Source organism: Wyeomyia smithii, chromosome 3 (assembly GCF_029784165.1).
Source record: "Wyeomyia smithii strain HCP4-BCI-WySm-NY-G18 chromosome 3, ASM2978416v1, whole genome shotgun sequence".
In the NCBI taxonomy this organism is placed as follows: domain Eukaryota; kingdom Metazoa; phylum Arthropoda; class Insecta; order Diptera; family Culicidae; genus Wyeomyia; species Wyeomyia smithii.
In genome coordinates, this window is record NC_073696.1 from 83,977,156 (window position 1) to 84,003,695 (window position 26,540).

The window sequence follows — 26,540 nt, forward strand, 5'->3', positions numbered from 1 at the left end:
TCTGCTTCCGACGGGTCTGCAGACCCATTCTTCTCTTGGCACGCATAACGTTACTCGCCGAGGTTCCAAGTTTTCTCGCCACATCTCGTACTGATACTGAAGGATGCCGCTTGTAGTATTCCTTAACCTTTTTGTCCATTAAGGGATCAACAGGCCCGGGTTTTCTACCACGTCTTGAGGCATCAGTAAATGTGCACTCTTCACAATACTTCCGCAATGCGGTTTGAACTGCTCCGACAATTATACCTTTTTCTCTGGCTAATTTTCTTATACAAAGACCACTCACGGTGCCCCATTTGTGCACAGTTCGCTTTCTTTGCTCGGGAGAAAGGCCACGCATTTTCAAAATTTCGCACTAAATTTTAGAAAAAATGACAGCATCTGTTTCTTTTGGATGTAAACAACAGGACGCAGCCAACGTTTGGTTGAATACTGCACGTTATTTGAAATGACGGTTGATCGTAAGTGTATTTATAATTATCGGAACGGTCTATAGAACGCAATGCCGTACGAGTTGCATAGACTAAAATTGAGTTTTATACGGTCTCTAAGAAGTTTTTCTTCCTCTTGAATGCAGGGTCTTATGAGCATTCTAGGAAATCTACACAGACGATGTCCTCACGCATTTTTGGAATGTAGTTGTTAGTTTCCTTACTATACTTTCGTTTAGATTCGAAAACATCGAAATGTCACTAAATTTTACACATTCTTCATAGTTATAAATCACAAAATTGATGTCTTGTGGTGCTCTTGAAATCTTGGGTATTACATGCAGAATACTGCATTGCGTATCTCAGTGATTTACTCTAAAACAGACGCTGTTTTAAGCCACCCCTAGAATGAAAAAGCAGCCACATGCCCATGAAGTTAATCTAATACATAATAATTATCCATTATTTATACGACGTGTCCAACTCTACGCAACGGCATAAATCTGCTTTAGGCTATCAATCCTCGGCAGGTCATGAAACTGTTGGGGAAGTCCAATCGTTCAAGCACAAAAAAGACTATCGTGATCACAACATCATCAGACGACGCTGTCATGAGCCGTCATGCCAATCTAACACGGAGTTTATTCACTCGCAAAATCGAACTTCCCAGGACCACAGCTAGGGCCTAGACTAGAGTGTTAGCTGCGTGAGTAAGCCTTTTCCATTCACTTCATACATTGTACGAGTACTGACTTTGTAAGCCACCAAGTGATTGTAAATTTTAAATTCAAGCCGCGAACATGATTTATGTTCGAAGCTTCTAAAGTTTGAATTCGATTTTTAATTAACAAGCTCAGCGAGAAGCCTCAAATGATTCAACTCTTGTCAAAATTCTTTGGATAAACAATGCATTAAGGTGACTTTCAAACATGAAATCGTTTCTATTAATAAGAAAACTCTATTTGATACAAAACCTCAACCTCATGTCCTGAAAAACAACATTGCGAGGAAAAAAACTTATTAGTGTCATTAAGCAGCATCCAAAAACAATAATAATACTTACACTTGCTATCGGGCTCCGACGGAACTAAATCATCCTAGCGCAAAAACGTACAATAATTTAGTATAGTAATGATAATCCAGTGAAACAAAAACTAACTGACTTGAACCTTTATTTATTTTTTGTGTTTATTTCGAAGCTCCACGAGGCTCAATTATCGGAGCGCACAAACAACCATTATCAGCAATCACGCTAAATAGTGTAAAACTCAGGGTCGAAATGCTTCTGCGTGATTACGTTTCAGTTTCAAGTTAGATTTGCTGAAATAGGACTTAACTTTCAGGTGTCGTTTTTGAATGATTCGTCACTGCTAAGATAATGCGTGTGATGGAATTTGCCACACCACTTGATTGTCTTGGTAGGGAACGTCTATTCGTTATATAACAACATAAATAAAGATGAGTCAACACTCCTGGTTTCCATACAACCAGGTGTTTAGGTTTCCCCAAATTTCCATCGCGAACTGGTTTGAACTGATCAATCCTGTTTCTGATCTATGCTAATTGTACACATCCTAAGTCCTACTAGCGCTAAAATAAATAAAAATCATCAGACTGGAAACTGCCACAACACAACATTTGGCACAGGAAAGATCGCACACCCACTTTTAGTAGCAAAAAAAACAAAAATTTGATATATTTTCACAACGACACCTGCATGCTCGATCGAAGAATCAATAAAAAAGTCGATTTGGATTTTTACACACCCGGAAAGGAGAAGAGAGAAATAAAACGCACTGATTGGAGTGGTAAAAATTTCGTTGCTCAAAATCTTGACACCGAGCCTCCCAAATTCATGGGCATGTTGGGAAAGACCAAAATTCCATTAAATAAGAATGGTAAACCAGCTGAAAACTTCCACTATACATTTTATACCAAAAACCTCTACCGGTAGATTATGCAACTTAGGCCACACCACTTAATTGAGCCCGATGTTTATCGAAACAAACCAGCTGAGTCAAGCGCCATTGCTTCAAACTTTTTTGCTGCCGAAAATGGGGACACAAAGAAACGTCTTAGCCCAGCCCCTATCTACCGGTCAGAAAGCTTTCCGTTCGATAAACAAAACATTAATTCGATAAAAAAAACATCTTCGATCACTAACTAACACTTACTTGTTGTGCTGTTTATCACAGACAGAATATCACTTTTATTAAAATCCAACTTAACGGTTTGTTTTGAGTCCCATTCCCGAGTGAATGGAACGGGTTGTTGTCTTCGGTCTCGCGCCGTCTGCTGAAGCCTACGACGCAAAATGTTGAACTCTCCCGTTTACCGGCGCTTAGTGCAGCCGACATCCGCGCCATAATCATAACCATTCTCTCGATCGAGACCGTCAGTGAGTCGAGTCAGTAAATTCCGCCACCCGTCCCTGGGTAGTCGACCTGTGCTGTGCCGAACATTTGTTGTTTGGCCGGTAAACAACCGATTGACTTGTAAATGGAATTTTTATTGCTTACGCTCCACTCACCCCCCATTTGATTAAGGTGATATAAAGGTATAAAGTTCTAATATCTGGTTCACTTTACTGCTTCAACCTTGACAGTCGAACGCGTTAAATTCGATTAAGAAACAACCGACTCTCGTTGTTGTTCGTCTCTAGTCTGGCAAGTTTCTCTTCTTTGCAAAAAGCACAGTGAGCGTGAGCTGCATTACCAATTCGCGGTAGGACTAACAGGCAGACAGACAGTGAGCTTCGGTTTACCAATGCTAAACCTTACCTAATGTCTTAATCAAAATTTTCAGTTTGATGGAACAGATTAATGAATATGATTCGTTCTTATAATGCATAAACATTCGGTGGTATCTAAATTATGAACATATATTAGAGCTGAAAAAATAAAAAAAATGAAACGATAATGGATTAGGCACTATGTCAGGAAGTTGCAAAAAAGAGATACGATTAATGTTGAGCGGATATTTCGAAAATCCATCATAACACTTCTAGTAAATAAAAATATATCCGAAAATAACATAAACAGGGCGCGAAAAGATAATCATTTAAAATAATTAAGGTAGCTACATTTGGCATGGACCCTTTCAAACCAAATTTATTAGTGTTATGATACAAACTGCCAAAAATTTATCATTTAGGCCTAATAACATAAGGACTGAAACCATACCTAAACAGAGCTGGTTTCCAAACATTGTAGTTCTTCATAAACGTAATAACTAGAACTACAAATTGAGAATAGCAGACACCATCAACCCGACAAACCTGCCAACACTAGCTCAGGGTGGTTCGGTACAGACCTTGACCACCCAATTTACCCAATGAACGACTCTTTCTTGAACGCTGTTGATGCTGTTGTTACTCTCCGACAACGAGATTGTGCATCGTGCAACGGGTGGAACCTTAAATTGAAGCTGATAGAAATCTGAACCAGGCCGTGTACGTTGATTTAACGATCCACGACACATACACACTGCGTCGTAACATGAATCACCTGTTTGTTGTTAAGTGTTTTCCAATATAACTTACGTTCACGTACGATAACCGTTCGGCAGACAACAAAACCGTCACGAATCCACTGCCCGCTTCCGCAATTCTAAATCGTTTTGTTTATTTTTTTTTTGCAACCAGAGTGATTTTAGTTTTTCTAAACTATTGTTCGTGGGCCTCGGAATGGTCTAATTCCCCAGAGTCATTACAGAACAGTGTAGCTAGTTCCAGATTATAATTTACGCGCGGAGTTCTTTTATTTGATACAATCCGCTTCCTGAAATAGTATCGGTAGCTACTAGTTCAGAGCTTAAATGTCGACATCCTGGTAGTACTTGTACTCGCTTTGACAATAACTACGATACGCAGTGCACATGGGTGTGTCAGGAAAAATTGTTATTTCGATCTACACAAGCATTTTATTCCCTTCTCAAAACAAACTCATTAACTACTGGTCTTTAAAACTGATACCATCGGCAGAACGGAATTACCTTCCGTACATCCACGGTTGCCATATAATAGTGCCACGAAAAAATTTCCATCACTCACTCACTTCTTACCACAACAGCCCACGCGTAAATCTTCAAAGGGTCAATCAAGTTCGTGACGCGACAACCGTTGCTAACAGGTCATGCCTTAGCCGCATGATACTCAAACAACAGTAGCAACCGCACTTTAGAGCGGTAAACGGAGTCACCACTGATGACGATCGTTCGTTTACCACCCGAGAAACGGAAGCGATCGCGAATACAGTGGAAAATTCAAATTACAGTTAGCGATGTCCTTGAGCACTCCAACGGCGGCGACATGCACGCCTTCTACCCGCGTCGTAACCGACGTCATAGCGTAGGGCTCCGACGACCGACCAGCTACAGGAAGGGCTCTGAGCCATGCAAGGTAGTTTAGGACCACTTTGAAAAATTATTCTTGTGCCATGGGTAGTCATTATCCAATCGACAGGCTGTGAAAACACTTGCCCACTGGCGCGACATGTTAGACTATCTAATCGGTTTACGACTCTAATATCACGCTCTGTGGAACGGCAAATTGACCAGACAGCCGCATACCGTTTTGTTAAACGTCGACCTCTTGAACTTTGCCGGCTGCTGACAGCTGTAGCATCTTTTTCTCTGTGATGAAAAGAGGCATAGCGGTAACAGTTGGGTTCTAATCAAGACCTGATTTATGGGGTAAATTAAAGGGAAATGCCGTGTCGGATTTACCGTATAAAGACGCGCTATAGACGAGGAAATCAAGTCCATCAATCTTTTGATTTCTTTGTCACGATTCTACTTTGTGCAACTCTAGAGTGCATCTATATGCTAAACGGTAAGATTGCACCATCTCATCCGACGTGATGAAAAAAGTGTTGTTTATTTAAGCTAAGAAGTATGCTACAATGTATTAAATATGTATGAAGCAGTCAGTTTTTATCCATGATTCATCAACGATGACTTGCAATTTGGTCTATCGTAGACCTCTTTTTCTAGGAGTGCGTTTTACCTATAAAACGTTATTGGTGAAAAGGGCGATTTAATAAGAAACTGTATTGTTAAAAAAATACAAAAAACGTTGTAACTTACTGTTTAGTAAGTTTTACGCCATCTTCGCTGTTAATCGCCATCGCCCATTGCACTGTTATTAAACATACTGATCTTTCGTTTGTATTAATTCTGATCTGGTTTTGAGAGTAAAAATGCGTCTCTCAGAAAAGTAAATTCGATTCGAGTGTAAAATGAAAATCGAAAAAAGGGAAAAATGTGTATAATTTCAAATGCTAATAAATCGGTTAGTTTTTAATGGATTTACTTCACTATTGCGGCAATCGATTGAAAAATCATCGAGGTATCCTCCCAGAAACATAGAATTTGATTATTCAAAGTATTACTATTGAAAACTGTCAAACCTTGTTGAAACGCAGATTTCGACCTCCGATTGGACGCTTGATACTTGCTTTCCCTAGCAGCACGGTTAACAAAATTGTATACCTGGTAGACCGTGAGTGCACTATTTGGGCTATATGAGAGTCTGCTTCTGCTAATGGTGTAATATTCACCAAATGCTCAAAAACCAGGCTTTTTTCATGATTTTTTTGAAAGGACATTTGAGATGTAAAGTATATAAATAATATATCATTGGATTAAGCAACTCTTGGAGAATAGAAAATCAAATTTTATTACTTTTTTTCACAAAATGACGGCTGTGAATCGTTTTTTAAAAAGTTCTTCCGCGGCGAGCAGTTAAAGTCGTGCCCAACTCCACCTATAACCAAAACAATTTTTTTTTATTATCTACATAAGTGTCGCTAGTGAAGTACACATGATTATATTTTTAGAATTTTTTATCGCAAAATGGCAACGGTTTAGAAAAAAAAAATTTTTTGGCAAAAAAAATCGACTTTAATTGTTTATAACTTTTGTTGTTGTTAATCAATCGTTTAAATCATGTGTACTTCTCTAGATAATATAACAATGAAGCTACAGTTAAAATTTCAAGTCAATTGGATGTAAACTTTTTCAGTTCTACTGCTCGCCGATTATGAAAACATGGTTTTGAGAAACACACGTTTAGATTTTAAAAATGCTATAAATCTTAAGAATCGCAAAAATACAGCCCCTAATATTTTTTTAATTTTCAGTCAGCTATCCCTGCGCCGTAAAGTTGTCCTTCCTGGGGCTGCATCTACCCTTATTCACGGTATCGGACATGCGATGCTAAGCGACTTTGATGCGGTTGGCGTCCGATCCCACGCAAAACTCAAACTTGTCACTCATATTGAATACTTTTGAATATAACTCACAGTTAAAAAGTATAAAAAACTCAAACAGAGAACGTACACAACGAGAACGGCTGATCGACTAAACAAAGGGAAATTGTGAGTAAACACGTGCTGTAGAGACACTGTAACGGTCGAAAATTAATTCAGCGACCTCTATACTTGAAAATTGAAACATGATATCGATCATAGGTAACTTATACTAGTTTACAAAGCCTCGATTTTAATAAAAAAAACAAGCACCACTAAAATAAACGAAAAATGTGATTTTGTAACATAAAAGGTGGTCGGCAAAAATTGATTCAAACGAAATTTTAGTTTAGATCAATACCTGGGCAATGTAGGTTTTGATTCTAGGATAGTTTCAGCATGATTTAGGCCAATAAAAATAAATTACCGAAAAAAAATTTCAAACCAAACAGTTTACTAGTGGATGGCCACTAGAGTGATCCTAACTAACCAGAAACAGGTATTAGCAGCGACAGTGGTAGCAGCATCAGCGGTAGGTGCAGTGGCACTACTTCTTCCCCTAATATAAAGCTGCCTTTGTGCGGTAGTGGCAATCAGCGGTAGATGCATTGGCCAGCACTTTCTTTTTCATTGAAAAGCTCTGCCGTATTTTGGCAACACACAAACAGGGATGTTTGTAATCAAAATCTGTCGGCCGTCGAATTTTTATTGTGAAAACAGCTTTCCATCGTGTTATCAGTAGGATACCTGATTCCCACTGTCGGAGATAGCATATAGATACCATCAGCATTATATGTGATATTAAATTGAACAACAAATTGTCCTTTTGAGGACAAATTAAATAATTAGTAGAGGTAATATTTTCTCGTTCATTTATTATACTTTGTTCATAATTTACCAGTAGCGAGCAACGGTAGTGGCATCGGCAGGGGCAGACTTTCCGATTCGGCTTTCGGTTCAAAATAATATTGTCTGGTTCCGTCAATTGGGTCCTAGAGCTGTGCTAGTTTTTGTGTATCATTTGAAGGGGATGCGTTTTCTGAGCAAAGCGTGATTTTCGAAAAATGTTTGTCATCGTTCTTTGATTTTTAAATGTAGAGTGGGGAACTGCTAGAAATGTCTTGGATGACAGTTCGCTTATGTACGGTATATAGGCGAAGCGTCATTCGGGACATTTCGAGCTGTTTTTTATTATTCATTTAAAAATCGAAGGACAACGATGGGCATTTTATTCAAATCATGTTTTCCTCAAAAGATTTCAATCTTTCGGATGATACAAAGAAATCAGAAAACCGTGTAGGACTTTTGGACCCAATTTCCACGGTGAACACGAACCTTTCTTTCCGCCACAATCGCGGAGATGCAGAGATAAACTCGGTCTGGCCGCTTATCCAAAAATCGTTTCCGCTGCTTCTATAATTGCATGTATAACTGTCAAATTCGCGTCAGCTGAAATGCGTTTTTTGAGGTACTCCGGAACAGTAATAGATGAATATTTAACCACTTGGATGCTTCTGGGGGTAAATTCCATTCGCGCGCGTCGCTCGGTCTGATACTCATCGTTCGTCTTTAAAACGAGTTAAAATCACGCGCAACACTGTCCAACCCAGTCACAAACCACGGTGACATAACCCTTCCTTTCCGCCGCAGTCGTGGAAATGCAGAGGTAAACTCGGTTTCCGACAACAACGACTGTTACATCTCCTTCCTTACAACATGCTTCCCTACCCTAACGAGGAAGGACGTGGCCGGCGCCGTTATCGATTCGACTGAAGATGGTATACTAATACCAAGTAGCCATATACGTGGTTCCTTGTGCAAATTAACTAGCTCAGATCAATCCCGGAGGAGCAACTACGTAATTTGCGGTCGTCAAGCTCAAGCTCAAATAGTACTATGATAATATTTTTATTACACTGGTACACAATATAAAAAAATGTTGCCCTAAACAGATTATGCGTCAGAAAGCCGCAGATTATGTTGGTTTACGGGAAAACTCGTTTGAGTCTCTGAAAAATGATTTTTTCCAGGGGCACCATAATTTACACGAGTGATCAAAAAAAAAAAGGTTTTCATTTTTTCCAGTTTAATCTCCAGCGCAAAATCTGTGTTCATCAGTGTTGTCGTGTTAGTTTCGGTTAGGTAAATTGAAATTTGTTTGTTGTTGTGATTTAGTCGTTCAGAAACTGCAACAATAAAACTCGGGAAAATCGTTTGATGATAAAGGCAAAAGAAATATACTGCTAAAATGAAAAAAAAAACGAGAATGGCAATTTGTACCAGAAAATTAACCAAAACCAGACCAGGAAGTTAATAGTTATAGACTTGCCGGGCGTGACTATTGAAAATACCAAAAGCGCTTCTTAGCGCCCCTTAATCATTTACTTAAAAAAGTTTATATTACTACTTGCCAAAACAGCGCGGATAAAGGGCGGCAGAGAATTGTTTCGTTTTGAAGTAGAATTACGTCTTACGGCAACATTCTGGGTTAGGGGTGCAAATTGAAATACCAAAGACATTGGAACCGTCACGAAAGTTGTTAAATTTTAAATGACTTTATTTCGATCAGCTTGGAACAGGTTCCATACATTTTGCAACAGTCGATTGAAACACTAGCTAAGCCTCCACGGAAATGCGGTAAAGTGTGATTTTATCATGCTGGCTATTGCATTATTGAAAAATGTTGAGCGTTGTTTTGAAAGCAGATTTCGACCCATCAAAGCTGAGAACGAGACCAAATACCTTCTAATACGGGTATTTTTGGAACTGGGATGATACCAAGAGGCCGGAAATCTACTCCTGATCTCGGAGTTCGAGATAGTGACTTCCAATTTCCTAGAAACGGCTTATAATGGTCGAACGGTTCAAGACGCCATCTCGAAGTTCAAGATGGTAACTTCCGGTTTGTTAAAACAGTCTAAAAACGACCAAATACCATCTAATTACAATGCTTCCGGAATCGGAAAGATGCCTAGAGATCTGTAATCGACCGCAGTCGCAATTTTGAAATTTATGTCTGTAACTTCCAGTTTACGAGAAACAGCGTAAAATTACCAAATACCGCGTAGTGTGGGGATTTTCGGAATCAAAAGATACTTATACACAGGAAATCACGTCGTTTTTAATACAGAGATGATTTTTCTGGTTGCCGGAAAACGGCCCAAATTGGCCGATTGTCATTGAAAATGGGTGTTCCCTGAATGATGCCCTGAGGTCGGAAAATAGCCCCAGACGCTATTTTGAAATTCAAGATGGTGACTTCCGGTTTTCAGAAAACAACCAAAAATGGACAAATACCACGCAATATGGATATTTTTGGAACTAGAATGATGCCTAGAAACCAAAAACCAACTCCAAATGCCATTGGGAAGCTCAACATGGTGGCTTACAGTTTCTTAAATATTCAAAATTCAAATTACAGTTAGCGATGTCCTTGAGCACTCCAACGGCGGCGACATGCACGCCTTCTACCCGCGTCGTAACCGACGTCATAGCGTAGGGCTCCGACGACCGACCAGCTACAGGAAGGGCTCTGAGCCATGCAAGGTAGTTTAGGACCACTTTGAAAAATTATTCTTGTGCCATGGGTAGTCATTATCCAATCGACAGGCTGTGAAAACACTTGCCCACTGGCGCGACATGTTAGACTATCTAATCGGTTTACGACTCTAATATCACGCTCTGTGGAACGGCAAATTGACCAGACAGCCGCATACCGTTTTGTTAAACGTCGACCTCTTGAACTTTGCCGGCTGCTGACAGCTGTAGCATCTTTTTCTCTGTGATGAAAAGAGGCATAGCGGTAACAGTTGGGTTCTAATCAAGACCTGATTTATGGGGTAAATTAAAGGGAAATGCCGTGTCGGATTTACCGTATAAAGACGCGCTATAGACGAGGAAATCAAGTCCATCAATCTTTTGATTTCTTTGTCACGATTCTACTTTGTGCAACTCTAGAGTGCATCTATATGCTAAACGGTAAGATTGCACCATCTCATCCGACGTGATGAAAAAAGTGTTGTTTATTTAAGCTAAGAAGTATGCTACAATGTATTAAATATGTATGAAGCAGTCAGTTTTTATCCATGATTCATCAACGATGACTTGCAATTTGGTCTATCGTAGACCTCTTTTTCTAGGAGTGCGTTTTACCTATAAAACGTTATTGGTGAAAAGGGCGATTTAATAAGAAACTGTATTGTTAAAAAAATACAAAAAACGTTGTAACTTACTGTTTAGTAAGTTTTACGCCATCTTCGCTGTTAATCGCCATCGCCCATTGCACTGTTATTAAACATACTGATCTTTCGTTTGTATTAATTCTGATCTGGTTTTGAGAGTAAAAATGCGTCTCTCAGAAAAGTAAATTCGATTCGAGTGTAAAATGAAAATCGAAAAAAGGGAAAAATGTGTATAATTTCAAATGCTAATAAATCGGTTAGTTTTTAATGGATTTACTTCACTATTGCGGCAATCGATTGAAAAATCATCGAGGTATCCTCCCAGAAACATAGAATTTGATTATTCAAAGTATTACTATTGAAAACTGTCAAACCTTGTTGAAACGCAGATTTCGACCTCCGATTGGACGCTTGATACTTGCTTTCCCTAGCAGCACGGTTAACAAAATTGTATACCTGGTAGACCGTGAGTGCACTATTTGGGCTATATGAGAGTCTGCTTCTGCTAATGGTGTAATATTCACCAAATGCTCAAAAACCAGGCTTTTTTCATGATTTTTTTGAAAGAACATTTGAGATGTAAAGTATATAAATAATATATCATTGGATTAAGCAACTCTTGGAGAATAGAAAATCAAATTTTATTACTTTTTTTCACAAAATGACGGCTGTGAATCGTTTTTTAAAAAGTTCTTCCGCGGCGAGCAGTTAAAGTCGTGCCCAACTCCACCTATAACCAAAACAATTTTTTTTTATTATCTACATAAGTGTCGCTAGTGAAGTACACATGATTATATTTTTAGAATTTTTTATCGCAAAATGGCAACGGTTTAGAAAAAAAAAATTTTTTGGCAAAAAAAATCGACTTTAATTGTTTATAACTTTTGTTGTTGTTAATCAATCGTTTAAATCATGTGTACTTCTCTAGATAATATAACAATGAAGCTACAGTTAAAATTTCAAGTCAATTGGATGTAAACTTTTTCAGTTCTACTGCTCGCCGATTATGAAAACATGGTTTTGAGAAACACACGTTTAGATTTTAAAAATGCTATAAATCTTAAGAATCGCAAAAATACAGCCCCTAATATTTTTTTAATTTTCAGTCAGCTATCCCTGCGCCGTAAAGTTGTCCTTCCTGGGGCTGCATCTACCCTTATTCACGGTATCGGACATGCGATGCTAAGCGACTTTGATGCGGTTGGCGTCCGATCCCACGCAAAACTCAAACTTGTCACTCATATTGAATACTTTTGAATATAACTCACAGTTAAAAAGTATAAAAAACTCAAACAGAGAACGTACACAACGAGAACGGCTGATCGACTAAACAAAGGGAAATTGTGAGTAAACACGTGCTGTAGAGACACTGTAACGGTCGAAAATTAATTCAGCGACCTCTATACTTGAAAATTGAAACATGATATCGATCATAGGTAACTTATACTAGTTTACAAAGCCTCGATTTTAATAAAAAAAACAAGCACCACTAAAATAAACGAAAAATGTGATTTTGTAACATAAAAGGTGGTCGGCAAAAATTGATTCAAACGAAATTTTAGTTTAGATCAATACCTGGGCAATGTAGGTTTTGATTCTAGGATAGTTTCAGCATGATTTAGGCCAATAAAAATAAATTACCGAAAAAAAATTTCAAACCAAACAGTTTACTAGTGGATGGCCACTAGAGTGATCCTAACTAACCAGAAACAGGTATTAGCAGCGACAGTGGTAGCAGCATCAGCGGTAGGTGCAGTGGCACTACTTCTTCCCCTAATATAAAGCTGCCTTTGTGCGGTAGTGGCAATCAGCGGTAGATGCATTGGCCAGCACTTTCTTTTTCATTGAAAAGCTCTGCCGTATTTTGGCAACACACAAACAGGGATGTTTGTAATCAAAATCTGTCGGCCGTCGAATTTTTATTGTGAAAACAGCTTTCCATCGTGTTATCAGTAGGATACCTGATTCCCACTGTCGGAGATAGCATATAGATACCATCAGCATTATATGTGATATTAAATTGAACAACAAATTGTCCTTTTGAGGACAAATTAAATAATTAGTAGAGGTAATATTTTCTCGTTCATTTATTATACTTTGTTCATAATTTACCAGTAGCGAGCAACGGTAGTGGCATCGGCAGGGGCAGACTTTCCGATTCGGCTTTCGGTTCAAAATAATATTGTCTGGTTCCGTCAATTGGGTCCTAGAGCTGTGCTAGTTTTTGTGTATCATTTGAAGGGGATGCGTTTTCTGAGCAAAGCGTGATTTTCGAAAAATGTTTGTCATCGTTCTTTGATTTTTAAATGTAGAGTGGGGAACTGCTAGAAATGTCTTGGATGACAGTTCGCTTATGTACGGTATATAGGCGAAGCGTCATTCGGGACATTTCGAGCTGTTTTTTATTATTCATTTAAAAATCGAAGGACAACGATGGGCATTTTATTCAAATCATGTTTTCCTCAAAAGATTTCAATCTTTCGGATGATACAAAGAAATCAGAAAACCGTGTAGGACTTTTGGACCCAATTTCCACGGTGAACACGAACCTTTCTTTCCGCCACAATCGCGGAGATGCAGAGATAAACTCGGTCTGGCCGCTTATCCAAAAATCGTTTCCGCTGCTTCTATAATTGCATGTATAACTGTCAAATTCGCGTCAGCTGAAATGCGTTTTTTGAGGTACTCCGGAACAGTAATAGATGAATATTTAACCACTTGGATGCTTCTGGGGGTAAATTCCATTCGCGCGCGTCGCTCGGTCTGATACTCATCGTTCGTCTTTAAAACGAGTTAAAATCACGCGCAACACTGTCCAACCCAGTCACAAACCACGGTGACATAACCCTTCCTTTCCGCCGCAGTCGTGGAAATGCAGAGGTAAACTCGGTTTCCGACAACAACGACTGTTACATCTCCTTCCTTACAACATGCTTCCCTACCCTAACGAGGAAGGACGTGGCCGGCGCCGTTATCGATTCGACTGAAGATGGTATACTAATACCAAGTAGCCATATACGTGGTTCCTTGTGCAAATTAACTAGCTCAGATCAATCCCGGAGGAGCAACTACGTAATTTGCGGTCGTCAAGCTCAAGCTCAAATAGTACTATGATAATATTTTTATTACACTGGTACACAATATAAAAAAATGTTGCCCTAAACAGATTATGCGTCAGAAAGCCGCAGATTATGTTGGTTTACGGGAAAACTCGTTTGAGTCTCTGAAAAATGATTTTTTCCAGGGGCACCATAATTTACACGAGTGATCAAAAAAAAAAAGGTTTTCATTTTTTCCAGTTTAATCTCCAGCGCAAAATCTGTGTTCATCAGTGTTGTCGTGTTAGTTTCGGTTAGGTAAATTGAAATTTGTTTGTTGTTGTGATTTAGTCGTTCAGAAACTGCAACAATAAAACTCGGGAAAATCGTTTGATGATAAAGGCAAAAGAAATATACTGCTAAAATGAAAAAAAAACGAGAATGGCAATTTGTACCAGAAAATTAACCAAAACCAGACCAGGAAGTTAATAGTTATAGACTTGCCGGGCGTGACTATTGAAAATACCAAAAGCGCTTCTTAGCGCCCCTTAATCATTTACTTAAAAAAGTTTATATTACTACTTGCCAAAACAGCGCGGATAAAGGGCGGCAGAGAATTGTTTCGTTTTGAAGTAGAATTACGTCTTACGGCAACATTCTGGGTTAGGGGTGCAAATTGAAATACCAAAGACATTGGAACCGTCACGAAAGTTGTTAAATTTTAAATGACTTTATTTCGATCAGCTTGGAACAGGTTCCATACATTTTGCAACAGTCGATTGAAACACTAGCTAAGCCTCCACGGAAATGCGGTAAAGTGTGATTTTATCATGCTGGCTATTGCATTATTGAAAAATGTTGAGCGTTGTTTTGAAAGCAGATTTCGACCCATCAAAGCTGAGAACGAGACCAAATACCTTCTAATACGGGTATTTTTGGAACTGGGATGATACCAAGAGGCCGGAAATCTACTCCTGATCTCGGAGTTCGAGATAGTGACTTCCAATTTCCTAGAAACGGCTTATAATGGTCGAACGGTTCAAGACGCCATCTCGAAGTTCAAGATGGTAACTTCCGGTTTGTTAAAACAGTCTAAAAACGACCAAATACCATCTAATTACAATGCTTCCGGAATCGGAAAGATGCCTAGAGATCTGTAATCGACCGCAGTCGCAATTTTGAAATTTATGTCTGTAACTTCCAGTTTACGAGAAACAGCGTAAAATTACCAAATACCGCGTAGTGTGGGGATTTTCGGAATCAAAAGATACTTATACACAGGAAATCACGTCGTTTTTAATACAGAGATGATTTTTCTGGTTGCCGGAAAACGGCCCAAATTGGCCGATTGTCATTGAAAATGGGTGTTCCCTGAATGATGCCCTGAGGTCGGAAAATAGCCCCAGACGCTATTTTGAAATTCAAGATGGTGACTTCCGGTTTTCAGAAAACAACCAAAAATGGACAAATACCACGCAATATGGATATTTTTGGAACTAGAATGATGCCTAGAAACCAAAAACCAACTCCAAATGCCATTGGGAAGCTCAACATGGTGGCTTACAGTTTCTTAAATATAGCCAAAAATGACCAAATAATACCTAATATAAATACTTCCGGTATCGGGATGATGCTCAGAGACCTGAAATCGATCCCTGACGCAATTTTGAAAACCAAAATGGTAACTTCTGGTTCCTAAAAAACAGCTTACAATGGCTGATTTTCTTTTCATATGAGTCTTTTCGGAACCATGATGATGTACAAAGGTCGTAAAATGACCTTTGTTACTATTTTAAATTCCTTTTAAAACCAGTTTAGTTAGCTCATTCTATTCTTAGCATTAGACAGAGTTGAAAGAGTTTTTTCTCAAATATACCGCTACAGAACAACAAATTGAACAATTCCAATCGAATGTATTTACTAACGCATTGCAAGAAATACACTGACATGAGACAGGCTGTCGTAATTCTATGTGAACCTTGCGGTCTTGTCTCATACACAACCCCATCAACTTTTCTCTTCCAATCTGCCGTTCACAAAGCTCCTCCTGAGAGTTTGCTTATATCGCAGGAGCTCAAATTGGAAAAAAATACAGGATTATAGATTTTTAAATATTTCCGTAAATTCCGATACCCCTAGCAATGAGAACTTTTTCAGAGATTTGAACGAGTTTTCCCGTGGGCCAACGTAGAAGCAACGAACCTGGCGAGCAATTACTCTGCGGCCTTTTGATGCACTTCTAACCTGACTAGGGGTATCAAAATTCACAGGAATGGCTGAAAAGCTGAACTTTTAAGTGCAACTATTTAGAAATTTAGGGCAATGTTTTTTCGCTTTTGTCGACCAGCGTTATAATCAAATTGGCTGTGAATTTTAACTACTTTACTATAAGAAAATGTTTCAAACAATGATTTCGTAACTTTTCGTAACTTGTTCTCTATACAAAAAGATAACAATGATCAAAATCCGTTCAGTGTTAACAAATTTATGCATTTGAATTCTTTCATTCTGCCATTTTACTTCATTTGTGATTTTTTGAAATACTACCCTGCTAAAGTAAGACGTAATTCTATGCCGAAGTATATAAACAACGATGTTCAACTTTGGAATCCATGGAGTCGCAAATGACTGTTGCTACAATTATAGACATATTAATGTTATTTCGAGAAAAATTGAACGAAAACGTAAAATAATTAGATTGAACACCAGCAAACCAATGATGTTTTCTAATGTACAGCATCGTTTAGAAACATGTACATTACTAGAACGTAAAGGACCTTGAATTGTACCAGTAGTGGAGTAGCAAAACATTGCCTGCTGTTCCGTAACAGCAAATGTTTACTCCGAACGATCGATATTGTCAAAAAAAAATCCACGCGTACCGTCCGCCTCATCGAAAACAGAATGTTGCAAATTGCCCGAAAGTTTCGACAATAACAGACCGATTATATATCTTTAGCAGTAAAACAACGATACAATGAAAATGATTTCCTTCTCGTCAATTTTCCTTCTCCTCCCCCGTAGCAGACAGAGTAGCGGCGACTCACCAGCGGCTACACCAAAGGAGAAACAATTTCCCACCTAGCGGGGATTCGAACCGTGCCGCGAGCTTCCTCTCTCGCTCTCATTTTCTTTCTCTAAACCAGACGCCTAAAACTCGCTCGACGAGTCGGCTGTTAACCAACACACCATCACCGGCCCTGCGGGTTCCTCATCGTTCGCCACCGTAAACATACTCAGTCGACACACGGCGGTGCTTTTCCGTCCATCTACAGCTGTTCCGCGTCGGCCGTGTCGTACTGCTTACCACCAGTCGTCAGTGGCACTACTAGCGGAGAGTGCGAGAGAAAGTGTGATAGATTCAGCCACTATACAGTCACTGCCACATCGCCCGTACACACAGGAAAGGGCCAACCCGTCCAACCTATACCATGATGGACCTGTTTGTACGTACAACCTGTGTCTTCGGCACGAGGCGTTTCAGAGCGTTGCTACTTATTCCAAGGTAATCATCATCATACACGCTACTACTAAGAGCTCCGTCGGTTTCATTAAAATTTCCTGCTTGATCGAATTTTCGCACTAATCTAGATCATACACTAGTGTTCGAGTGTTTTTTCGGTGATCCTGTGTCCACGGTAGCAAGCTGTTTTCGTGATTCGTGTATGTTGGGTGTTCTGCCAGCCAGGTTCAAGGTGGGGATTTGATCGTATATTCATAGTTTGTCATCCCAATGTGCTTCGGCGCCCTTATCCCACATGGTTTTTAGTGTTAGACTTCTATCCGAAGACGAGTGATGTTGTAATCAATTGGGCGGAAAGGGTTTCGTGCTAGAGTCCCCGTTTATCGTTCAGTGGCATTGATTCGAAATTCATGGAAATGATTAAACTAATTATGACCAGGTGTAAGGTTATGCTGGCCAAGGCTCGGTCTGCACCGCTTCGGAGGAAACAAATGCAACTGGAAAGGTACTGTGGTTTGACCTTTACAATCGAAAGTGGGTGAACGGGAACGAGACTCTCGGGGACCTTTTACGCGTGGTGTGGATTGATAGAAAGGATGTGACCTCTGGGATTCAGTCTGGGACAAACGCAGTTAATCCGACTGGATCGGAGTACCCTTGAGTGGTGTCATCAGATAGTGAAAGTATTCACAATCATCTGGTCTTTCCATAGAAAACCACCACCTTTTTCGCAAGGTGGCCTATGGGAGTTGTTTGTTGCATATATTTCAGACGCTTCTTTGTGTGAGTGAGATTACAGTTACAGTGAGTCGTCTTGTAGTACGTAAATGATAGATATATGACGGCAAAGGAGTTTATAGTTTTGTAGAGATTTCCAAAAAAAAAGTTAGTTCGTGAAAATTGTAAATCAAAGGACGATTGAGTTGGCGAACCATTGCTGATAAGAGCTGATTAGAAATGCAATGCAGTTACTTATCAAAACAAAAAAGTGATTAGTTTACTGTCCGATTACAGAGTCTGTCACCGAAACCGTTAATAACCAACACCAGTATAACGAAACTAGGGAGAGCAAATCGTTACATCTTGCATGTTTACATTTCTCTTAGTTTTAGTGCTCTTTTTATTACCCATAACTGATCGCTCGGACGTTCGCTTGTGCATTGAGAGTGACGCATATGTTTTCATTTCGAATCGAAAAGTGCATTACTTGTGTTTGAGTGTCAACAATTCATTCAGAAAGATCGGGTTTTTTATGTCCTATCACAATAAAAACTAATAACAATCGCAGTTTTGAATTAAAAATGTCATTTCGTAAATAGTTTTTAACGATTCGCTTAATAGTATGGTGATGGTAGGCTATGTTGAGACGTCTCCGTATTTTGAAATTCTCAATACGCAATTCTATGTCTAGAAATAACATCAAAGTCAAGCCGTATCGTATCTAAATCTGAATCTGTATGAAGAAAAGCAGCTTTCGTTTACACAATCCTTAATTATTGCTAAAATGTTCGTGATAAACACATTTGACAGCTGTGCTAACCGTCCCCTGCAACGCTTCATTGAATCTACGTGTTTCCGATAGATGCGCATGCCTAAACACGTGAAGCTACAAAGGAAACAACACTTTCATTGAATATTCATTGGAATATCAGCTGGTTAATCAAGACAAATTTATGCTCGTGACCATCAAAAGGGTTTTAACGCGAAACCTCGACACTGCATTCCACATCTGGGAGGGCTCCGATGCCGAAGCACAGAATGCAGCATAACTGCATAGTTAATGCTGCAACCCAAATGACATTGAAAATTTTGGCTCGCCTTAACATTGACTCAGAAAAAGTTGTTTGTAATAGTTTGTATGCACAGTAAATAATATGAATATTACATCATGTTTTTTGTAGAAATTTTTATTTTATTTTTATTAGCTGTTTATAGATTCAACCGGTATAGTATATTTTCTGCTTCAAAATAATTTTGTAGAATACCCATGAAAGTTGATGCCACAGTATAATAAATTTACTATATTTCTCTTTCGCACTGGATGCTACTTGCAATTTCAACAAATATCCCTAGATCGTTGTCTTACCATACTACGGTAATTAGCTTTTCCACATAAAACCAGAGATTAAGCGGGATTCTTCAAAAAAAAAATGAGCAGTGGCTGAATATATTTGGACAGTGATTGCGCGTTCGAAGTGCGAATTTTTGAAGTAGAACCAAGCAGTTTATTGTGTTCCGGTTAACCTTATCTCGTCCCTACAGTTTCCAAATTTAGTTCGAAGTCTCTCACAATCTGCCCTAATTCTTCTCCAGAATGCATATTCGGACTTAAGACGCGTTCAAGATATTTTCATTCATAACATTAACGTTCCAACGCTCTCTGTGGGTGAATTACTTTGCATACGATTAGTGTAATTTTTTCCAACCAAATCCACGTCGAATTGTGCAAATCGTGAGTGCACAATGCCAGCCCGCGAAGGGAGTGTCACAATGTTGAACTATTCGACCGTCTAACCCCGGACAACATTGTACCTTGTTGTGGGCCTCGCTCGTGTAAAAGTGGACGCCCCCGCAACGCATCGCCATTCTACGCCATCTGGGCGAGGTAATCTCGATTCTTATCTTTGGCGGGTTTTACGTCAGCTAATGAATATGGAAGGGGTTTCTTCGTCTATTCCCGTGTGTACGCGAAACTAATTCACTATGCAGCACGTGTTAGTGCTGTATCCAGAGCAGATTTACCGGACCTGTGGCTATGACAAATTTACGATTTTTGAGCTCAGTCTTACACTGGTAGCCGTCAGAAATAATCTCTCCGTGAAAACTTCTAGCGTGGAAAATGACGGACACAAACGACTTGGTAAACAGTTCAACGAAGTGCAATGAACAATCGCCACCGGGCGGGAAAAAGAAAACCCATCTGCAGCGTATTATGCTGCAAAGGTACTCTTCATCAAAATCCTCCTAATTGCATCATCCTGTTATTCCAATTCATCTCAAACGTTAGTATTTAATCACCGCAATGTCACATCCCGTTTCAGAATGGGTTCCTTTACGTCGGCACCCCAGATCAAGAACGTCGACTATCAGGATGACCAGCTGGAGATATCCAACGGAATGTCGATTCCTGACCTGCTGGAGTACTGCCGGATTGCACGCGGTGAAGATCGGCCCCAGCTCGTAAAGCGAAAATTTCTGCGACCAAACGAACGAACCGGTCAGCCGGATCTGACCGACGGTTTTCGGATGCTGACACTGGACGCCATTTCCAAAAGTAAGCAAGAATCGTTCACGTTTTATGTGGTACATTACATGGGTATATATTCTCAGCTTGTAGTAAGCCAACGACAAATCCTGCTCAGCTCCGAATCTTTCAGTGGAATATGCTCTCGCAAAGTAAGCTGGTTTTACTGATGGTGTAATAATTAAGGAATAATGATTAACACTCTAATTTTAGCACTTGGTATGAACAACGATGGATTTGTTCGATGCCCGGTTGATGCACTGACCTGGGAATGCAGACGATATCAGGTGATACAGGAAATCGTCCAGAATGATCCGGACATTGTGTGTCTACAGGTGAGTTTGCGCCTTTTATCCGACCCCAAGTGTTCACTGATTCGTTGCAAAGCCAAATCAGTTTTTATCACGCAAAATTATCTTGAAAGTTCTAACTTGATGTACAACTACTCTTCTAATCAGAGTAAAATCAATCTTATTCGTGACACGACTGTCATCCACATACGATTTGATTGAAACTAAAATATTGGAGCAATCTTATCTTAGTCATAAAACTGTATGGTTAGGGTGGGGCTTATTTTCAAAAATGTTCGCGGGACCTGTTTTCCCAGGCAAAAAGACCTCCTTGGGGTTCAATAAGCAACATATAAAAAATTGGTTGAATTTCATTAAGGTCTAGAGGTAGCGCAGAGGGCCTAAAGGTCAAATTTTAAACGAAAGCAATTTTAAGACAAAACATATGCCTATATAGTTAAACAGGTGATTTTGTGACCCTTCAGGGCGTAAATTTCGTCCGTTTTGCGTTAAATTCTACCGTTTTTGAGATATTCGCAAATTCAGGGTACACTTTTGCAATCTCGGTGTATGTGATTATAAGGAAATGCACAATGTGCCTGTATAAGTTAACACGCCATGTTCTCGAATATATTCTTGCAATAGACATCATTATTCCTCCGAAAAGAGTGCAAAAGAGAAAGAAAAAGAATACGAAAAGCGAAAATGTAAACTTTAAAAGCAATAGCGCAAAATTACCTTTTAGGTAACAAATCCATTACTTAAAAAGCAATAAAATTCTTCCCCAGTTAAGTAACAACACATACTGTCATATATTTAGCACGTGTTATGAGAGTACGACTATCTAATAATGGTCGTTTCAACCACATGCAACGTTTTTTCTGTCGAAAAATGCTCCCTTTCCACCTCAAGTCAAAAAAAATCACACACCGTCGCATAAGTTGCACATGTTACAAGTTTTTTCAATCTCCAATTCATCCGGTGGGCGTGTATTAGTTCGCTCGTTGTATGCATACGGAGTAGCGAAAAAATTTGACAAGAGCTGCCAAGCAACATTTTCCCCGTCATAGAGTATGCAAACGTTGATGATTTCAAAGACTTGAAATGCGCCTTAAAATGACATCACGATCTGTAAACTGCGTTAGAGAAAAATAAAAACATTCGCTTTCTTGCAAGCTATTTACAGCACATAATCATTGGTTCATGGAAACTCATTTGGACCTGTTTGAATATACAAAACTCGTGCCCATCCAGAACAATATTCGCAACTTCGGCAACTCTGGTCAGACAGTATTACATATTTCCATTTCAAGTAAACACTGGGGGACGAAACGAAAGTGATTCTAATTGGACATTTGAGGTTGACGGTTGACGGTTGGAGCGTCACAAACTTGAAATTTACTAGTTTCTTAAGATTAAATTATTGCTTGTACGTGTTGCACGCATTTGACTTTTCTTAGTTTCCCTTTTCCATTCTCTTTCTTTCTCTTTTGCATTCTTTTCGGAGGAACAATGATGTCTATTGCGAGAATATATTCGAGAACATGACGTGTTAACTTATACAGGCACATTGTGCAATGTTCAATGTTGCTTATTGAACCCCAAGGAGGTCTTTTTGCCTGGGAAAACAGGTCCCGCGAACATTTTTGAAAATAAGCCCCACCCTACTGTATGGTGGTAATTTATATTCCAACTTGACACATATTTACGTCCGTTATAATGTTATTTTTAGAACCCTTGGTTTAAAGCTGGCAACTTGCTAGGAAGCTGTTCATTATACTTCTTGAATATCATGTTGTTTTCGACATGATCGACAATATACCTACCTCGAAATGTTCGACGTTGTAACCCATTGACAATCTAAGACGTCCTTGTTTTTGTTGTTCAACTAATGGGTTTCCTCGTTCAAATGTGTTTACACAAGAAGAGTTTCACGGCAGTAGTTGAAAAATAGCAATTATCTACTATCCTAACAAAGTAATTTGTTATTGATAAAAAACATTCAGATGATGGTAAACTGACAGTTGAGTAGGTCGGCGGACGACCATTTTGGTTGGAATTGACTTCACTGGTACACATCTTTACCAGTTTTGTCTTTTTTGAAGAGATAAACTTTGTTTATGTCAAGATCTACCTTTACTACTGGTAGCCCAGCTGCCTGAATTCATATGATATTTTTTACGTTACACCGAAATTCCGAATTCGACGATGGACGGGGGCGATATGCCCGCATTATACCAATTTCTAACTGTGAAAAGTTAAAACGCGGATTTTTAGATTTACTATGCATTTACGTGAACTCGGAAAATACACGTTTTTTACGTTTTTCGTATCCCCTGTGTAAAAACGACTTAACTATAGTTTCGAAAGCGCATCACATTTTTTATGCTTTGTTTTTTGAGTGTTCTGTTCTTCCATTTTTAATCCTTCTGAGTCAGATCGAGCTGTAACTTATGATGTTTCATAAGCTTAATCTGTGTAGAACCGTAATTTAGTTTTTTAGCTTTTTGATTTTTGTTTTGTTCTGCGATATGCTCCAAATTTCAGCTGCAAACGGTTCATCAGTCCATCGTTGCTGAAATTGGATACCAAGCATGGAAGTTTACGAACGTTTTGATCTACCTTTTAGAGTTCCCAGTGAACTTCGAGGGGTTATGCTACTAGCGTTAACCTTAACTGGCAAACTATTGTTCTTCTACAACCTAACTAATTGATCCCAAAAAAAGTAATCTTTTTTTTTGTAAGATTTGAACCACTGCAATCATTCTTTGATCTATTGTGGTTAACCTCTTCTTTAGTCTAAGATCTCGTGATAGACATATCAATATCAATAGAAGTGATCTTCGTTGTCATATGGCACCACCTCCCAAGTTGGCACTGAATCTCGTATGAATTATATCACCTGACTAGGATTCACAGACCAGATCTCGAAAGGCTCCATAGTTCCTTTTCCAAAGACACTTATCTCTTTGGGGCTTTTAATCAGGTTTTTCATTACCTTCCACTCCGCAGTGACCAGGGACCCAGTATAACCAGACTTGGTTCCCTTCTGTCAGTTATCTCAGTGAAAGGATGCACTCCCATACTAGCTTACAAATAAATGTGAAGGCTTTCAGTGCGTTAAGTGCTGCTTGGCTATCAGAAAAATATGTTAGCATGCCTATATTTGCTATCCAAACAGATCTGTGCACATTTAATGCAAAGCCTTGACTTGACTTTCTGTTCGCTACAATCCTACTGACTATAACAATCTTTTCAAAGCCGATACTCCAACCTACTTATTAGGCCAGTTTCGTACCTCGAGACCAACTGGAAGGTCACTTGTGCAAATATTTCATGTATTGCAAATATTTTGACCTGGAACACTGTAGGCCAACGGCCCATGGGTATCGGAATACTTATTCCTGGACCTGCTTTGGTTGGATTTGTCATTTTCGATCCGTCTGTGTCAAAAGACGACAGGGCCTTGGCGGATATTCAGACCACCTTATTCTCAAATATCTCGTTCGGTCGCTATAATTTTAAAAGGTATTTGAAAGTTTGCTTTTGTTTCCATTTAATCTTTGTTACCTGGCATATGTTTGCTCAGCTGAAAATCTTTAAGGATTGCTAGATGACCTCTTTGATTACCATTAGATATATCTTTATGGCGTGTTAGTTTCAATGCAGAACACTATAAACAACACTATAAAAAACGCTGTCCTTAGTTCGAGCGCAGAATCATCATAAAGGAGTTTTCCCGTATTCGTTGAAAGTCCCAAGACTTAATTTTTGTTAACCCATGGCTCTTGGTGAATAGCCACGTTGATGTTTTATGGTGAACCTGTGGCGAAGAATTCCGCTAGATCATCTCTGTGTAATTTTAGCCGCGGGGGCTCCTTCGTACTATAACACTGGTCAACACAGGCGCACTCCAAAAGCTCAAACCGGAAAACATGAAAGATTATAGCAATTCAACCATTCTTGTGAGTTTTGGTGTCCCTAGCCACTAACTTTTTTTCAGAGACTCAAATGAGTTTTCTCGTAAACATTACGTTGAAGCGACGAACCCGTCGAGCAATTACTTTGCAAACAGGAATGGTTGAATAGCTATAATATTTCGTTTTTTCCGGTTTGAGCTTTTGGAATAAACTTTTTTTCATTTTATCGACCAGTTTTATTGTTCATCGGTGCTTATTACGTGCTCGTTTGGCTTGCTTTCAGGTGTGCACGGGCTGTTTCCGCCGATTTTCGCTATCGCTCGGCTGTGAAGGCAAAACTTCTTCGGCAATTGTTGGCTGTTGCTCTGCAATTCCTGGAACACCATGTACTGGTCTACCCATCTTGCCCGCTGTGCCCCTGGCAGTTTATTTCCTACCGGATTCGAGGCAAACATCATCTTCGCACACGCAAAACTTTTCCTTATTACTTTAAAAGCAATAGCGCAAAATTACCTTTTAGGTAACAAATCCATTACTTAAAAAGCAATAAAATTCTTCCCCAGTTAAGTAACAACACATACTGTCATATATTTAGCACGTGTTATGAGAGTACGACTATCTAATAATGGTCGTTTCAACCACATGCAACGTTTTTTCTGTCGAAAAATGCTCCCTTTCCACCTCAAGTCAAAAAAAATCACACACCGTCGCATAAGTTGCACATGTTACAAGTTTTTTCAATCTCCAATTCATCCGGTGGGCGTGTATTAGTTCGCTCGTTGTATGCATACGGAGTAGCGAAAAAATTTGACAAGAGCTGCCAAGCAACATTTTCCCCGTCATAGAGTATGCAAACGTTGATGATTTCAAAGACTTGAAATGCGCCTTAAAATGACATCACGATATGTAAACTGCGTTAGAGAAAAATAAAAACATTCGCTTTCTTGCAAGCTATTTACAGCACATAATCATTGGTTCATGGAAACTCATTTGGACCTGTTTGAATATACAAAACTCGTGCCCATCCAGAACAATATTCGCAACTTCGGCAACTCTGGTCAGACAGTATTACATATTTCCATTTCAAGTAAACACTGGGGGACGAAACGAAAGTGTTTCTAATTGGACATTTGAGGTTGACGGTTGAGATTCTGATTATGTGTGGATGAAGGGAGACAAAAATGAACCAGATCGTTGCATCAATACAAATGCAGCGAGTGAAGTCTTGCCAACACATGCATTGCGGTGCTTGGCTGTATGTTCTCCTGCAGAAACACATACAAGCGTGTGGCCGTCATAATTTTTATTACTTTTTGTTTGTTGATTTTTGTGTATAATGCGCAGTCATAAGACACAAAAAGTAATAAAAAATTGGCCAAAAGTAATAAAATATTTCCCGTTTGCGTTGGGTGTAGAGTAATTGTCCGGAATTCTTCAAACACGCCCTGCCCTGCGTATAAGCCACGTTTTTAATACTGGGTTCGCCCTAGAGTTACGCGAGCTCATGCGTCATCGTCCGCCTCCATATTCTGTTCTCCTGCCACGCCGCCAAAGATCGTCCTTAGTACCCGTCATTAGAAAACTCCGAGCACTCGCAGGTGCTTCTCGAGCATTGTCCACGTTTCATGTCCGTAGAGAACAACCGGTCTTATGAGCGTTTTGTACAGGTTACACTTCGTAAGGGGGCTTAGGGGCCATCTACATACCACGTGGACAGATTGGAGG

The 26,540-nt window shown here is 39.3% G+C and overlaps 1 protein-coding gene across 14 annotated transcripts in view; it reads left to right on the forward strand.

The window, feature by feature from the left end:
• The window catches only part of LOC129733261 (nocturnin), a 61,821-nt gene that overhangs the window by 29,249 nt on the left and 6,032 nt on the right, over window positions 1-26,540 (forward strand). For 6 of the 14 annotated variants that reach the window (XM_055695002.1, XM_055694989.1, XM_055694991.1 and 3 more), the window contains 3 exons: window positions 20,403-20,635; window positions 20,692-20,757; window positions 20,819-20,940. In XM_055695002.1, the coding sequence (XP_055550977.1) occupies window positions 20,404-20,635; window positions 20,692-20,757; window positions 20,819-20,940 (420 nt within the window). In that variant the 5' untranslated portion in view covers window position 20,403. The other 8 variants (XM_055694995.1, XM_055694997.1, XM_055694996.1 and 5 more) reach the window with 8 other exon arrangements.